The sequence below is a fragment of the Ananas comosus genome, linkage group 9 (assembly GCF_001540865.1).
Source record: "Ananas comosus cultivar F153 linkage group 9, ASM154086v1, whole genome shotgun sequence".
NCBI lineage: Eukaryota > Viridiplantae > Streptophyta > Magnoliopsida > Poales > Bromeliaceae > Ananas > Ananas comosus.
This window is the reverse complement of record NC_033629.1, coordinates 3133307-3151006: the sequence shown is the minus strand read 5'-3', so window position 1 is coordinate 3151006 and position 17700 is coordinate 3133307. Positions and strand designations below refer to the sequence as shown.

Genomic DNA, 17700 nt, shown 5'->3' with positions numbered 1-17700 from the left:
TTTCCCTAAACTATACACTATTTCAGTTCGACAATCCTTCAAAATTTTGAATTTAGTATCCGACGTTTTAGTTTTTTTTAATTAGGTCATTAGATGGCTCTTTTGATAACAAATGTAAGCTAATTATTTATTTTAATATATATAAATACAAAATAAACTAATTAATTAGTAAAGATAAGTGACACATTCAAATTTTAAAATTAAAAAGTGATTAATTGACTGAAATCAAATAAAGTTAAAAAGTTAGAGAGCAAAATTAAATTTTTAAACGTTAGATGCTCAGATCAAATAAATATACATGTTTTTATATTTTTAAATACTAAAAATCTAACAAATTTTGTGAACTTTTGATAGAAAAGATGTAAAAATAACACATATTTAAAGGGTGTAGGTGTACTAGTGTAGCATTTTTTAAAAAATAGAAAATGCTAAAAATGTACAAACTTTTTTTGAACTACGCATTATTTCGATTTAACTATCCAACATTTCAAAATTATGATTTTACTATCTAAACTTTCAATTTATTTGATCTGAGTCAGTTAACGATATTTTGGCTTTAAATTTTGAATCTGTATCTATTTTTACAAATTTACTTAGTATATTTTATATAATGCGCACAACTGTTATTTTGTTAAAGTAAGTAAATTGCTTAAATTTTAGAGTCACGATATCGTTTATTTACTCGAATCAAGCAAATTAAAAGATTGGATAGTAAAATAAAAATTTTAAAAGTTTGAATAAACTATTCAAGATGATCAATAGTTTAGATAAGTTTTCTATGTTTTCACCTAAAAAATAACAAATAATATGTGTACGTATGTGTTTGGTGCACGAGATATGCCGTACACGGGGTGTAGGCAACAATCACAAACGCGAAATTTGTTGTACGCTTGTCCGCTCCCACCCCGCACGATTGCGAGATCGCTCTTTCTAGGGTTTATTCCCCGGTTCATGTCCTCAGGTACGTTTTTGTGTACGCATAACAATACGCTTAAAATTTAGTAATTACTGCAATTATTATTATTATTATTATTGTTATTACGCAAGTAATTAATTCTTCTTTTTCTCAATTAATTATTATTATTATTATTAGTTTTCTTACAGTGGGTGAAACCGTGTAAGAAAGGAAGGACAACGGGGACGAAGCCCTCGTTTTTTTTTTTTTTTAGTATCTCCCCCATTTTCATTTATATAAAAAATATAAATATAAATATAAATATAAATATAAATATAAATATATATATATTTAGATTAATTTATAATTAAAATTTCCTCTGCGGCAATTTTTTTTTTTTTCTCTCTCTCTCTCTCTCTCCGCGCTCGCGTTCCTCTTCGGCCCCCCCTAATCTCATATTCTCCATCTCCTCTCTCTCTCTCTCTCTCTCTCTTTCTCTCCTCTTTCTCTCTCTCTATATATCTCTCCCGGCGCCGGAGGAGGAGGAGGAGGAAGAAGAAGAAGGCTCTTTCTCTCTCTATCTCTACACATCGCTTCTCTGTCGCCGTCGCCGACGCGTTCCCGTTGCAGCGGCGCTTCTCCGCGAGGTAAGCGATTCAGATCGCGGCGCCGGCGCTTTTGGGGCGTTTTGGATTCGCGCGGATTCTCCTGCTTGAGCTGCTGCGTCCGCTGCGGCGCGGTCGATTGGGTTTTTTTTTTTTACTTTTCATTTTTTCCTCTTTTTTTTTGGGTGCGGCGCTGGTTTGGGGGTTCGTGTTTGGGATTACCCCCCAAATTTGTGCCTTTTTTTGGGCGGCGGTGCGTTTGGGGGGCGTGGGGATTCGTGGATTTTGGGTATCGGTGGGTTGATTGGGGCTTTTAGGTTTTGGATCTCGGAGGTGGGGGGATTGAGGGTTTGTGAATTGAATTTTGTGAGAGGTTTATTTTGTTTTGTTTTTGCGTTTTCCTCATTTGATATTTCCGCCTTTTTTTGAATTTGAAGCTGAATGAGCTTCATTTCATCAATTCAGAGGGTTTTTTGGGTTAATTTGGCCATTTAGGATATAAGGGCATTTCAATCTTGTTGCAACTTTTTGACTTTTTTCTTTCCCTGTTGTCCTGGTGTTGTTGGAAGATAAAACACAGTTGCTAGATGCGTATAGAGCTTTTCTTGGCCAAAATCTTATCTGAAATTCCTTTTGCAGGTGAAGAACAAGGGAGATTTCGACAAGAGAGCCGATAAGCCAGGGTGTTATTGCAAGATTTTGGCAATATGTCTGGTTCTATAACTGAGGATTGCGGGGTGGTCGAGAGGTCTTCACTTATGGAGGGGATGTCGAGCGAGCAGCTAAACTCCGGGGATACTCTAGCAGAGTGGCGGTCCTGCGAGCAGGTTGAAAACGGGACGCCGTCCACTTCGCCTCCTTATTGGGACGATGACGATGATTGTGGTGTGCCTTCTACTCATGCTTTTTTCACTACTTTTGAATTTTGTATGTCATTCTTTGTTGCTAATTTTTGTGCAAAGGATTGTTTTTAACTCATATGACTTAATTTGTTGGTAAAGTGCTCATCTGATTTGTTCCATATAAGGGGCCCTATTAATGTGAGACAGTTGCACTTTAGATTGGTTTTGGTTTGTTATCCCAAAAGAACCCGAGGGTCATTAAGTTAAACGATTATGCAGGTGTATGTCATTAGTAGTTGAAGTGCTGCAAGAAGCTCTTGAGATAGAGTGGAACTAATGCAAAGGAGATGCTGCTGTTTTAGTTCATGGGAGCGTAAGTAGTCCTAGTTTGAGTCTCTAGCATGCTCAGTGCGGAAAAGACCATATTTACGGTTGCATCACAGAAAGGGATTATTTGCGGTTGATTGTCTTCTTTATCGTTCTTTTGAGATTTGGATTTCATCTTTTATGAAACAAAAATGGCTTTTATTGCTCTCACTGTCTCACATAGTTTATAAAAAGTTTATCTCTTAGAAGATATACCCAAAGTGTTTACCATGCAAAATGTGTTTGTATATGTGTCATAAATCTCAGTAAGAGTGCTTGACTGAATCTTACAAATTATTGTTGGTGTTAGACAAGGATGTTAAGGCAGCTATGCTCTCCTCAGGTTGGGGAGCTGTATAAGCTAGGTGTTTAATGGATTTCCTACTGACTTAAGCTATCAACTTTTCAGTTATGAAGAAACACCTTTCAAAAGGTCAGAAGAGGACTGCCAAAATAATGAGTTCAAATAGCTATCTAATTTACTAACTTTGATAGTCGGCAAAAACTGTCATGCATAGTGAAAATCAACGATAAAGTACGGGTCAATAGGGCCTTGCTGTGTGCTGCTGGTTGCCGAGTGGTGGGTGCTTGATGGCACTGGATGCTGAGGCGAAGTGGTTAAATCTGATCGATGTAACTGGAGAGGGAAGAATGTTATTGTAACTGGAGAGGGAAGAATATTATATTAAATGATATTCTATGCCCCAGCTAGGATCATTTGTTGGGTTCTCTTCATGCAGAATGTGTTAAATTATGTGAGAATATGCTAATGGTGCCGACACATTCTGGCCAGAAAAAGTGCCTGGGAATGTTTTTGGCTACTGCGTCACCGGGCACTTCCAAGTTATAGTTTTACACCCTGCAAGGTAACATGTAATTGTTTAATGAGACTTAGATATCAGTTTCGTGTTTGGTTATCTAACATTGTCGTAATAGCAACTTAATGGAAGTGCCATATTAGAGAACAACCCTACAAGGTTTAAAAGACTCCCAAGGACTTGTTTGATTTATAAGGCAGAAACTGTAAAGATCCAAGCTTAGAAAATTTATACCTAGCATTCAACCAAATTGTGTGTTTTGAAATTAGAATGCCTGTTAGTCCTTGGTATGTTCTTTTGGCTTCCGACTCTCACACCATCCTTTCAATTTTATTTTCACATGTCCGGCATGTTAGTACAGTTAATTACCTCTTCCACTGTTTGGCGTTGTATTAGTCTATGATGCTTGTTAAACATTGAGATGGCTTGGCTCTGTTCTTGTTGCCAAATCTTTTGTTGTCTTGTGTATGATTTGCAAATTAATGGCTAATAAGTCTTGGCTGAGTACTTATATATCTTTGGTGTACATCTTGTTGCTATACATCAAGAAAGATTGAGTGTGAATGAAGGTTGTATATAATTTGTTTGCATGCTTTATTTATTACATGCATTTTGTCAAATTACTTGTTTGACTATCAGCATTTGCCTCTTCCCTTGACTTGTTTTGCTATGTCAGGACCCAAGCCAGCTGAATTATTTGGAAGATTTACATGGAAGATTGAGAGCTTCTCAGAAATTAAAAAGAGAGAACTGCGAAGTAATGCTTTTGAAGTTGGTGGTTACAAGTGGTAAGTGGCTTGTTTATCCAGCTCAAGTCAAAGTATGCTAACTTTCTGGACTTGTAAAGTAGCAAAGTTGTTGCCAGAGTAGAAGCATTCTTAAAAAGCCCTTAGTCCATTTTATCTTTATTGATAGCAGTCCAAGAGTTCTTTTTACTAGATTTAAAAGTTCCTAATTTTTTTTTGTCTAATAGCTCAGATATAAATAGTTGCTTGTGTTAGATTCGCTATAGTGTTAGTCTACAAAGTCATTAAACTTGATTACAAGCACGAAACTGCGTTACTTAAAGTTGATTACAAGCAAGAAACTGTATTACCTCACATATCAATTTTAGCTTGCTAGCTACATGAATCTTGCTAATAGGTTGTGCAGACTTTTGGACCTGAAAAAAGAGAGAAAAAAAAAGTAAGTTAAAATCTAAGTTTTCATTTTTCAGTATTCTTATTTTCTTGTCATTTTCTTTCAATGATCTTAACAGAGAATGAACAAGTGGGAGAATCCATTCATTATTTTTTAATTTTTGTTTTCCTGTCAGTCTTTTTAGAATTCAAATCAGCTTTAAGATCCACTATTTTTTTTCACCTTTTAGAAATATATACAGAATTTACTGTCCTAAAATGCAACTAATCCGTAATGGGTAATAGGTTTTCTCAGTTCATTTTCTTGCTAAATTTTATTCAGTTGAGAAGGCGTGCATAGGCAAACTAAATTTATCAGGTTTGCAAACCCCTCAGAAGTGTGATGATCACGCATTCCGATTTGTGGGGTAAAAGAGAAAGGTTTTCTGGGTCTAATTTAATTTGTTATGTTACCTAAAAGAAATGTGTTTATAAGATACAATGATACAGAAAAAAGAAGAAGAAGAGTGCCCGTTTTAATTAGAATAGTTAATACCTAATCCAGTCTTAATGAAGGCAAGAACCTAAGCGGTGATGAAAGGTAAGTTATTGATTTTTTTATATATGCAGCTCCATGGTGACAGTCTGAGCCGAACCATGTTTCAATTTAATGGTCCAACTAATTCTACCACTCTTGTGCCATGTTCCTGAGAAACTAGCATGCCATGTTCCTGTATCCATACTGCACATCACTTCATATCCTTTTCCACATAACATTGGGTGCGCTGTTCTAAAAATCGGTGCATAGATCACAATTACTGATATTCATAAAACATCCTTCGAAGTTGGAAGTGGAACATGTGATCCCATTCATGAATTACTAGCAAATTTGCAATTCTGGCTATTTAATCAATAATAACATCGTATATAGAGTTACATGTGCGCGTTATATATATATATGTATATATATATATATATATATATATATATATATATATTAAGTATAACAGTATATTTGCATATTGTGTTTCAAGTAAATATTCTCGTCCTATGAAGCACGTCAAGCTTGACTACCCTTATCTTACCATTTCTTAAGAGCAAGTGGCATTTTGCGATAATCGGTTCCTGTTCCACGAATCATATCTGTTCCCATTTTATGTAATTGTGATATGATGCATATATGCTTCTGCATTTGTGGCTGAGATTGGTTCACCCACCTGCACATACTACATCTTATGAGTTGGGCGTCGCATAATGAGCACTTGAGTAAGCTGTCTGCTAACATGCATTCTCTGAAGATCTTATTGTCGAATTTTAGTTGTTGTAATAACGTTGCCCCTGTACTGTTGTACTGTTATGCCTCTAACTTCCTTTTGTTTGAATAATTAGGCCCCATTTCCATACTTGATTCTGTCAAACTAATGGGTATGTTAAAAATATTCTAGTTATAGTCTTATAGACCAAAATATCATGTTGTGGTACTGCACCTCATATTTTTGGACCTATCTCTTAATTATGAGGTGCAAGATTGAGAAATAGATAAAATGGTAGGGTTATATTTTTATCAGCTTGTTTTCCCTTTCTTTTCTAGTTTCTCCCTTATCCAAACATGTGATGGTGCAAAATGTATTAGCTACTCGTTATTAGGTTAATGGAGATTCAAATGTTAAGGTGCCATGGCAAACCATAGTAAACTAAGCATAACCTTGTATCTTTTTATACAGAACCCAATACTGCACATTTTTAAGATATCTTATCAATCTTTTTTATTTGAAACTGTGATGCTGTAAATTGAAGTATATTCTTGTCATTTCGGCCTTTTCTTTTGGTTGGTTGCAGAAACAACCAAAATTTTGTTTGAAATTGTTTAACCCTAAAAGAAAATCGCAGGACAATGTTATAATTGTCTTTGTTCTGGTGGTATATCATATTGGGTTAAGTCACCCTGGTGACTGCTGATGGACAAATTGCCATAATGTCATTATGGATGCATTCTATAGATGCAGTATATGAATTCTAAAATAATTATATATTTATATTCACTCCTAAGTGTCATAAATGGACATTATTAGAAATTCAAAATCACGTAACAACTTGCTGAGCGTTCATTGTTTTATGTGCTTATACGTTTACACTGGTACCTTACGTTGCAGCTAGCAATTTAAACATGTTGAATTACTTTCCAGGTATATTTTAATCTACCCACAAGGATGTGACGTCTGCAATCACTTATCATTGTTCCTCTGTGTTGCTAATCACGATAAACTTCTGCCAGGTTTACAGCATATTTAATACTGTTTTTTTCTTTTTATATTGGGAGTTCTTGTGACTTATATACTAACCTCTACCCTTCTATCCTGAACATTTTCAGGATGGAGTCACTTTGCGCAATTTACAATTGCTGTAGTTAACAAAGATCCCAAGAAATCTAAGTTCTCTGGTTAGTTGAATATCTGGATTGTAGTCAGTCATGGATGGATCTTTTTTGTTTTTCTGTTAGCTTGTGATTGATTATTGTGTTGGATGCTTACGTAAGGTAGTTCTGCAGATACGTTGCACCGGTTCTGGAAGAAAGAGCATGATTGGGGGTGGAAAAAATTTATGGAGTTATCAAAAGTTCATGATGGCTTCGTTGTTGATGATTGCCTTATTATTAAAGCGCAAGTTCAAGTTATCAGGTTTTTAATATATCCATATTCAAGATCATCAGTTTATTTTATTGTTTTTGCAAGAAACAAGTTATTTGTCGGGCTCATGCACATAAAATCTCCTTGTCATTCGCAAGAAAAATATGTGTGGCCTTATCTGAATTTTTTTCCTTTTGGAGCTTCACACCGAGCATAAGTTTAGAAAAATCATGAGTGCATGGCTTGTTATACGTGAGTTGCCTCTTGTGTGGAACGTAGCATCCTGAAAAATCTTGACTATAGAGTTATTGCAATAGACTAAAATCAAGCTCCTAGGTTGTACAAAATGAAACCTACATGCATCACCAGTTATCATCAGATAAATTATTCTGAAATCCGAGTAAGCCCTTAAATTTAGGGCCTGTTTGGTTCGGGGTTTTGTAAAATTCTGGAAGTCATATTTTATGTTCAAGATTTTTAATCATTACTGTACAATCTAACTTGGGAATCTATAGAAGTTCTTGGTGAAGTAGTGTAATCATCATGCATTCCCAACTAACGGGAATATTACATTGCCATGGTTTAGGAGGTGTTGTCGTTCCTGGGAATCATGAGTAGCCTATTAATAAGAACACATAAGTTCCTAAAAATATTCTAACCCAAGTGGATGGTAAACTAGTAACAAACTTGCTATTCCAATTATAAAATATACAACAATTCCAGTATATCACAAACAAAGAACCGAACGGTCCCTTAGAGTTATGGTATTACCTAAGAGGCTAGGATTTATTTATTTGGATTTCCGCGATAGATCACTGCAGGGACGGAAAACGGAACCTACCCAGGACATAATTGGGATCAAAATTTCAGGCTCAGACATAGTATCCAATACAGGGGCCAAACATGGCTCAGCCTTGGTTTCTTTCTTGGTGCATAAAGAATTTGATGTTTGAACTTTGTTACTGATCTCTAACCTCTAATCTGATGTTGAACTATGAGCACAAAGCATCTGATAAATAGTAAGGAATCAAGCATTTGTTACATTCACTATGTTGGAGTAGGACATTCGTGGGTGATGTTTATTTTTCCTTGTATACTCTCCACAAGGAATGGCCTCTTTTCTGTTCATTCAATTTCAATTTTTTTTTTCTCCTTTGAATGATATAAATCACCCTTTACTAACTTTTGTTAATGATTGTATACCTTCTTATCACTTTGTATGGATAGTTGTAATAGTTTTTGGTTAATCTGTGATTTTGATGTTTTTCTTTGTTGTAATTGCCATATGCTGGATGGGCTGAATAATTGGCCACCATTTCTAATAACTATGATTTTCTTTTGCAAGGGTGGCGAAGGCGCATGGTTCTCTAATATTTGATCTTTCAAAGAAACATATCTAGTTGATATCATTGAGATTTTCCATTCTGCCAATTGTCCATATTGTTATTGCTTCTTTTCTTTTTTCATTAGAAACTTCCTGACTAAGCAAAAAACTACGTGCTTATTGCACTTGATTGGAACTTGATAGCATCTTCCATGGTTTCTTCTTCCATCGAATTTTTTTCTTGGTTTTTCTTGGAAAGATTTCATATTCTTGTCAATGAGAACTTAATGTGTACCTTTTCATAACTGTACTCGCTTCTGCATTTTGTTATTTGAGGGAGAAAGCAAACCGCCCATTCCGTTGCCTTGACTGCCAGTACCGGAGGGAGCTGGTCCGTATCTATTTGTCTAACGTAGAGCAAATTTGCCGACGTTTTATTGAGGAGAGAAGAAGCAAGCTTACCAAGTTGATCGAGGATAAAGTGAGGTGGTCAAGGTTTGATTCCATATCCCAACTACCCTACCACCTACCCCCGCCCCACACGCCACACTCCCCCTCCCCATACTCTCTCTCTCTCTCTCTCTCTCTCTCTCTCTCTCTCCAAATCAATATTCACATTCATTAGTTTTCAGTGTCAGATAAATTTGGAACTAAGCTGACATTTGACAATATTCTTTTGATTCTGGTGTTCCAGTTTTCGTGTCTTTTGGCTAGGAATTGATGCGAGTTCCAGGAGACGTATGTCAAGGGACAAGAGTGAAGCCATACTGAAGTTGGTTGTCAAGCATTTCTTTATGGAAAAAGAAGTAACTTCTACCTTAGTTATGGACTCTCTGTACAGCGGGCTGAAGGCTCTTGAGTTCCAGAGCAAGAACAAAAAAGGGTTACCAAAATTAGTGGAACTGGAAGAGCTACCACATCCGATGGTACGGATCGACAAAGACATGTTTGTGTTGGCTGATGATGTGATAATGCTGCTTGAGAGAGCAGTATCAGAGCCCTTGCCTCATCAGCCTTTGCCTCCTAAAGATGACAAGTCTTCGCAGAACCGAACCAAGGTAGCTATTAGTTTTTCTGGTTATTTCTTCAGTTTGTTCCCAGTTTGGCACTGCTATGTGATGTGGTGTTGTTTGGTAAAGCACTGTTTAAGTAGTATTATCAGGAGAAGCGCTATGTTGACTTCATCCTAGTAGCTTCCCTTAGTTGCAGAAGCAAAAGCTCCAGATTGGAGCTTCTGCTTTTAGCGCTCAAATTCTCATTTTGGCTTCTCCTCAGCAGAAGAAATTTTCAGACTTTTCTGTCTGCCAAATGCTCTGCTACAGGTAGCTGCAGCAGGAAGCAGAGGTAGAAGCAGGGTCAAACATGCACTTTAATTGTTTATTATATTATATCAGCGGTTACATTTGATAATATTTCTAGTCGATTGCTAGTTAGTTCTTCAGGTTATTGTGCTTTGATCCACTAGTGAGCTAAAAATTGCTAGATTCTAGCTTACGGACTTATCTGGCTTTGATGGTTCTGAGTTGTGAGTTAAGACACCTTTCTAAACTGAAATTATTGGCCTACAGACAAGTAGCCAAGCCTAGATAAGTTGCTATTCCCCTCACTATGGAAGAGAATATATTGACAGTAGCAACAAAAAGATAACTAAGACTGATTATATGTTGCTAGTGGTGCTGGTGTAAAGTAATAGGGATTTTAGACACACGCATCGAGTGATCTGAGATAACCAGGAAAATTTCAAGTGTTGATACTCAATAGAGCCTTCAAGGAAAACTATGTTCATACTTTAGGATGTTTATGATACATGCATGAATTGTATTTGGTACGATGTCTTCAGAAAAGAAATGTGAATTCTTCCAGGTCCTTACGAAAGTTACAGGAATTGGAATACTTGTACATTTCTATGGTCGCATGTGAGTTATTATGTATTATTGGCTGATCTACTTATAGGTTATTCAGCAGATGTCCTGCATTAAAAATATTTTTCAGAGCTCTTTCACGTTAATATTATTTTAATGATGACATGCAGGATGGAAGTTCTGGCGAAGAAATCAACAAAGATTCCACTGAGCGTGATGAAAGGCGCCTAATGGAGCTGGGTCGGAGGACTCTGGAAATTTTTGTCCTAGCTCATATATTCAGGTTTTATTTCGATTCCACCGTTACCTATCGAATTGAATGTATTCATCATATGAGTATCTTTATTCAATTGGGATATTAAACATTGATATTAGTGTTCTCCAGTTATTGATCTTGAAAAATATAGTACCTACTGTAATTATAGAGATTATATTCAAATATTTGCTTTTCGAAGCCACGACTTTTTGTCTGTGGTGTATTACAGTTGAAGATTGCCCTTTTTCACGGTTTTCCTTTTCTCTGTTCTGTATTGAGAAAAATTTGGTTGTTCCTCTGGTTGTTGGAGTTTTGAAATTTGTACACCATAGCATGTTTTACAATCAACACAGGAATTAGCAATTTAATAAATAAAACTAAAAAACCCTCTTTTAATAATACCTTAGGCACTTTTTCGCGTGCATATCATGTATACACTGATGTTACACGAGTTCTTTGGTTTGTATTGCTAATTTTGTTCTATTTTTTTATTGACAGCAGTAGAATTGAGGTTGCGTACCAAGAAGCTGTTGCTCTAAAGAGGCAGGAGGAGCTCATCCGTGAAGAGGAAGCTGCTGGACTAGCTGATGATCTCAAGGGAAAGCGTGCTGTTGCTGACAGGGAGAAGCGTGCAAAGAAAAAACAGGTGTGTCGCCATAAAATTTACTTGTTTTATCGAGTACCCTTTTAGGTTCTTCTGTTGTCCATTGCACCTTTGTCTCCAGTTAATTTCCTCACGAACCCAGATTCTTTTAATATTATGGCACGTACTAGAGAAGTGATTGACATCTTATGTGTATCTTGACATACAGTTACTTGTATAAAAGTCCATATGACTTGTAACTTCGATGGAAGTTAAAACTAATTTATTTCTGATATCAGGATCTGGTTATTGGTAGAGCTATTGAATATTTGTTAGATAGTTCTCAGAGTCTTAATTTAAGTTCTAAATGGTGCCATCACAGGAGTTCATTTGGAAAAATGTTTGCGAATTTAGATCTGTCAACTACAATAGTTAGTTTCTGTCTGACCTTCAAGGCACCAATGTATTTGTACCTACTCATGTCGTTTTTTTTAAAAAAAATTTCCTGGACATTTACTACTCTGTTACAGGTTGCTTCTCTTGCCCTTTCTGAGAATTGATTCTCTATTGTTTCTTTAATGGCTTTGCTTAAACCCTGCCTACAGGGAGCAGTTAGTAGAAACCTATTAGGCTTGTTGGCAGATTTTTGTATTGTCCTTTTCTGTTGGGTGGTCCATAGACAGTTGGCATTACTTAGTTCCTATGCTTAACCGTGCAATCCAGAAATAATTCTCTAGGAATCATACTTTTTCCTTTTACTATAGGGTCAGGGCAAACAAAAGAGAAATAGTCGAAAAAGCAAAGAGAAAGGAAGAGACTTGAAGGCTGACACTATTATTCAGGAAAAATTCCAGGAGGATGAAGAGCCATCAGATGATAGAAGTATTGATGATGTCCCAGCTAAGCAGTCCGAACCAGATATTCAGAAGGTCAATAACCAAGAAGATGCGTCGGATGTGTCTGATGGTGGAGATAATTGTACTGAGGTGACGCAGCTCGATATAGAAGGTAGAGGTAGCAGTCCTGTAAACTGGGACACTGATGTATCGGAAACTTACCCTAACATGGAGGCTAGTAGTGGTGACGTACCAAATGGGAAAACAGGAAAGAGAAGCCCTCCAATCGATGACAGCTCGTCGACTTGTTCTACTGATTCAGTCCCATCGGTTGTGATGTCCGGCCCTTACAAAGGAAACACTTTGTCCAACAACAAGGTCCAGGCATCACCTAACAGGTAGGTTCAATTTTGCTGCAAAATCTGAATATTCAGTAATGCTTTTTAAAAACTAAATTTCAATGCACCCTTCTCCCTCAACTTTTTTGGTACAAACCAACTTCCGCCGATGAGTTTTGATAATTCCAATTGGTAAAAGCTGCGCTTTTAAGTTACATATATAAAAATTCTGATTTTACAGAAGTGTACATAAGTAGATGATTTTGCAAGGATATGATATGTAAAATACCCTTAGTTTTATTTTGTTGCCTTTGTTTCAAACACCTTTGTGACTGGTATAAATCAATCAACAGAGGGAAGAATCAGCGGAACAAGGAGATGAATGACCGAACAGGTCGTTCTTATGGTGGAAATAATCCACCACCTGATGCTGCTATCGATTCTGGCCATGTTTTTTCTGGCAATTGTAGGGCTCCCAGACCTGAATCTGAGGCGGTTGTTCTCTCACTAAAAGATCAGATGCAGTTGGTTGAGCACAATCTGGTTGAGAAGGTAGACTTGATTCTTTTGGTATTCTTTCTCTTCAATCGGTTCCTTTTGTTACTCGTTGTTATTTAACCTCTAAACACAAGTTATTTTGATGCTTCATCAAGTTTCTGGCCCTAGTTGATGATTCAATTTATATATTTTCTAAAGCTTGTTGAAAATTTTGAAAGCCTTTATTTTTTTGAAGTATTTTTTTTTTTCTCAAACTTTTTTCTTAATATATCTGGCGTGCTATTTCTATCATATGCAGGAATTTTATGGAAATGCATGATATTGGGTGAGGGTGGAGGAAAGTTATAGAATGTAATCACGTTACTTAACCTAGAGTTCATGCCTAGCTGGAATTGAATAGCCTGAAAGCTCAATAATAACGAAAGATTTTCCATTGCTACGTTATTTCTGCTGTCCTGTTATTTAATGTTCTTTTGATAATATTCTTCTAGAACTAAACACTATGATATCTTCACAGCTTTTGAAAAATCTTCAGACAGAAGTTCGTAGGGCTTGGAAGCCTGTTTACTATGCATTTTGTTTGTAAAACTACTGAAAACTTTGTGATGTTCATATACATAAGAATACAACTTTTTGTCAATTGTTTCTTAACACTTTAATCTCAAGTCGCCTATTGAAAACTCACTTCTCACGTAGATTCAGAAAACCTGTCTAAAAACTCTCTCTATTAGCATAATGTTTACATTATAGTTGCATCTAAAGAAAACACATTCACAGATTAGTCTTTTGGGAAGGGAAATGTACGTGCTTCTAGTTGTGCTAATATTCGGGTTAAGGGGACTGATAGCAACTTTAGGTGCAAGTAAAGTTTTGTTGCTTTGACTCCACAGTAACTGAATCATCATCATCACCCTCAAATGTGATTTCCTTTCAGGAGGAGGAAGCCATATATCTGACAAAAAAGCTAAACAGCAAAGATCAATATGACATTGCGAGCCACTCAAAGAAGACGACAGGAGGATCATCCTCTTCTTCAGCCAGTCCTCTGAAGAAGCCATTAATCTCTTGGCAGCAGCCAAAGCAGTCATCAGAAAGCACTACAGCTTCCTCAACCACCACTACCGCCGCCACCGCCAGCGGCCCCACTGCCGGCGCCACTGCCAGCGGCGCCACCGCCACCGCAGCTATTTCTCCAGCAACCACTGTTACCACCGCCACTCCACCTGAACCATCTTCTACAAAAGAGCTTCAATCAACTCACACAGTCCAACCTGATAAACTAGCTCCACCGTCATTGAGATTGCCGCTAACCTCTTCCATCCCTAAAACTGAAACTCAGAAACCAACAACTTCCTCAAAGAATACTACAACAATCTCCTCAGCGACCGCTACAAAGTCAAGGCCTTTAAGTGCACCTTTGATCCCGGCGCCTAGACCGTACATACCAACCGTTTCCATGGTCCAAGCAGCGCCGCAACTTTCACGCTCGAGGAGTGCCGCTGGCCGATTGGGCAATAATGATCCATCCCCCTCTGCCCCCAGCTATTTTCCTCAGTCGTACCGTAATGCTATTATGGGTAACATGGCCACCACGGGTACCACGAGCCCTGCTATGAGCCAAGGTGTTGCGTATTCTCACTCATCGACCTCTGTTTCCTCTGCATCAACATCTGTCCTTCAGTCTCAGATTTCTTCAAGATCGGATCAGTCCTCACTAAGACCGGGGTTTACTTTCGGGTCGGTTAGGCCGGACGCGCTAAACAACCAGAACTGTTGGATAGATAATGAGAAGTTTGGCTTGAACATACTGAGTGACATGGAGGGTCTCAGCATTTATGGGGAGTCGCAACATAAGCGACTTCCCCCGCAGAATTTTCCTAATTACACTGACGAATTCCCCCACCTTGATATCATCAATGACTTGCTTGATGAGGAGCAGAGTAATGGTAGGCTTCACCACGATTATAATCACCAACAGAGCTTCAGTCGGCAGTACTCTCTGCCTGCAAGCTCCTCTGGTCAGTTTGACCAAGCTGAGCAATGCTATGAGAGCATTTCGCGGGCCTTTGATTCTTGCACTGGCGGTCTTGTTCACGGGTTGAGAGAGGGGCATTTCTCACCGTTAGATCTTTCAATGTACCCAGATGGTCAGATTGACGGGGTTATGCAAAACCAGTGGCTGTACGGCCCTGGTGCCGACCTGTCGATGCTTAATTTAGGCGCGGGTGATGCAAACGGTTACCCATACCAACAACTAGGGGAGTATTCGAATTTGACAACCGGGGTGGAGGGGTACTCTATATATCGTCCCGCAGGTGGGCCTTGAGGAGGTCTATGAAAGGAACAGTGCAATCATCATCGAGATCTTAATAATGTCTGTAATTGATCTTTATTGTTGTTGTTGAGTTTTGATATGAAAATGTGATCCTTACCTTCGATGGAGGAGAAAAGATTAAAAAAAAAAAAGAGAAAACATCTTGTAAAGAATGATTCCGCAATTCCGTACTTAAAATCTAGTGCAGCGGGCTTTGTTGAGTGTTCTCTCGTAAGTTGTACTTCTATTTATTGGAGAAGAGGGCTCATTCTAAACTTTCGTTTCTACAGACGGGCGGCGAATGGGGTGGAATTTAGCATTAAAAGCTCATTGGAGAGATTGTCACCGATATAACTTTATGCTCATCTTGTTTTGTTGTATCACTAGTCGCACTTGTCCCGATCGGAATTCCAATTTATCTTGTTTTGTTGTATCACTAGTCGCGCTTGTCCCGATCGGAATTCCAATTTATCGCACAAATTGCGTACGGATCATAGAGGTACCATCATGCCACGCTGTGGATACGAAGGTTGCAAAACTTGTAACCCATGTATTAGTAACCAAATTTTGATGATCTCTGCGGTGGATGCGAAGCTTTACAAAATTTTGCTGGTACATGTGACAAACACGAAGGTTTAGGAATTAATGGACAGGGAATTTACCTGTGTGGTTGGTATATTATCACTACGTTCTGTTGATCAAACGTAAGATTACATTCTTTTAGACTGTTTGGAAGCTAAGATTACATTATGATGCATTAACCTCGAATTGTTTTGAAAATATGTTGGAACTGATAAACCAGGGACTCTGGAATTAGATATCCGTGGAGCCGAGTTCTAAAATGTGTTGTAGATGCATAAGTAGGAATCAAATAGCATCAGTTGATGCCAGGATTAGGCTTGAGCTGTTCTTGCCTTAGTACTGCTCGCTTCAAGCCTGGAACTGTCTAGTACCAATTTTGCCCTAGTTCTGCTGTATGTTCTGCAACGCCTGTTCAGAATGCCAATTTTGATGAACTCAAAAAGAGATGGGCTAAATTGCAGACAACCCCTACAAACATATATTGGGCCTTAAATGCTAATGGTATACACCGAAAGAGGTGTACATCTTACGAGCCCACCCATCCTTGGGTGTGGTGTAATTCACAAGCCACATCATGTGATTGGTGGGAAAATTCCCACCAAGGATGACTGGGTTGTAAGATGTACATCTCTTTTCGGGTGTACTAATAGTATTGCTAAAAAATCTATAGAAAACCCTCGAGTATTTGTATTGTTATCATTTTCCACCCTCCATAATTTTGTCATCCACTAATAATGTAATTTTGGAAAGAGATTGGTAGTTGGTATTTGAATTATTAGATTAAAATTCTTTATACATTTATGGACAAAAAACTTGTAGAAGGGAATTAAGCAATAAAAGTGCGAGTAGTGGTAATTATTTCCAACTTGACCCAAAAAACCCATGCAAATTTGACTAGTTCCCGGTGCCTTACTCAAGAAAAATGATTAAACATAGTTTTGAACCAAAGCAATGGTACTTGTACACGTAAAAAGTGAATATAAACCTTATACCCTATCTATATAAGGGCCAATATTTTCAAACTAATCTTATCAATCCTCTTTTTTTTTTTAATATCAAAAATCCAAAAGTGGTTTCTAAATTCTTTGATGGATGCATGTAAGATACATACCCCTACAACTTTTAGGCGCATAAGTAGCAGTTCTTAGTAGTTGTAATAATTAGGAGGTTTTTAGCTTCCTGTAGGTATTTTTGGAATGCTGAGAAAAACAAGGTAACAAACTATCTACGGGACCTCCACGATGATAATAGAAGTCCGGGTTATGTTAACAGACTCGCGGCATGCATAAGAATACACCTTATACGTACGAAGCGTCAATAAAATATGTTCAATAAAAATTAACTAAAATATAACAATAGTAGGTATCAGAATAAAATAAAAATTATATACTATAGCAACACTGTAAATATACAATCATCAGCACACCAGTCCTCAAAATGGTATAACATCTTTGAGTCACTCCAAATCTCAAAACACTGTATAAGCTATTATATACACGAATAGATGGTTTCCAGCTACTGAAATTGCAGATTTCATCAACTTTTTCATAATGGATAAGTAATGCAGCAATTAATTTCAATGACTTCCAATTCAATTTAGAAAAAAAAAAACTCAAATAAAAGCAAATAAAAGTTGAAGAAACAAGATAAACAGTTTAGGGGTCTATTTCAAAATAGCCTATAGTTGAGGGGGTTCCCAACATTTGTACCACTAAGCATCCATATGGGCTTTAGGCTCAAGCCAAATGGTCTCATCAAACTGGCTAGGGCAAGGCCAAACCAGAGCTTAGCTTTTGGCTAGTCCAACTCACCCAATTTTAAGCCCAACCTATTTTT

The 17700-nt window shown here is 37.4% G+C and overlaps 1 protein-coding gene across 3 annotated transcripts; it reads left to right on the top strand.

Moving 5' to 3' along the window:
* LOC109714909 (MATH domain-containing protein At5g43560-like) lies at positions 1387-15567 on the top strand. Of its 3 annotated transcripts, none has more exons than XM_020239654.1 (13): positions 1387-1542; positions 2140-2385; positions 4203-4314; positions 6831-6919; positions 7016-7084; positions 7193-7322; positions 8932-9090; positions 9290-9653; positions 10628-10740; positions 11215-11359; positions 12061-12530; positions 12824-13022; positions 13903-15567. In XM_020239654.1, the coding sequence occupies exons 2-13, from the start codon at positions 2208-2210 to the stop codon at positions 15292-15294; spliced, it is 3420 nt and encodes a 1139-aa protein (XP_020095243.1). In that variant the 5' UTR covers positions 1387-1542; positions 2140-2207; the 3' UTR covers positions 15295-15567. The 3 variants fall into 3 exon arrangements, with proteins under 3 accessions (XP_020095243.1, XP_020095241.1, XP_020095242.1); XM_020239652.1 differs by having other exon boundaries at positions 11212-11359; XM_020239653.1 differs by lacking the exon at positions 1387-1542 and adding an exon at positions 1620-1643 and having other exon boundaries at positions 11212-11359.

What these genes read in the sequence shown, in the direction of transcription:
- LOC109714909 (XM_020239652.1), top strand. Translation starts at nt 2,208, where the DNA reads ATGTCTGGTTCTATAACTGAGGATTGCGGGGTGGTCGAGAGGTCTTCA. An exon ending in GAAGTTGGTGGTTACAAGTG is followed by an intron (nt 4,315 to 6,830) that starts GTAAGTGGCTTG and finishes ATTACTTTCCAG; the next exon opens with GTATATTTTAATCTACCCAC. An exon ending in CTTCGCAGAACCGAACCAAG is followed by an intron (nt 9,654 to 10,627) that starts GTAGCTATTAGT and finishes GATGACATGCAG; the next exon opens with GATGGAAGTTCTGGCGAAGA.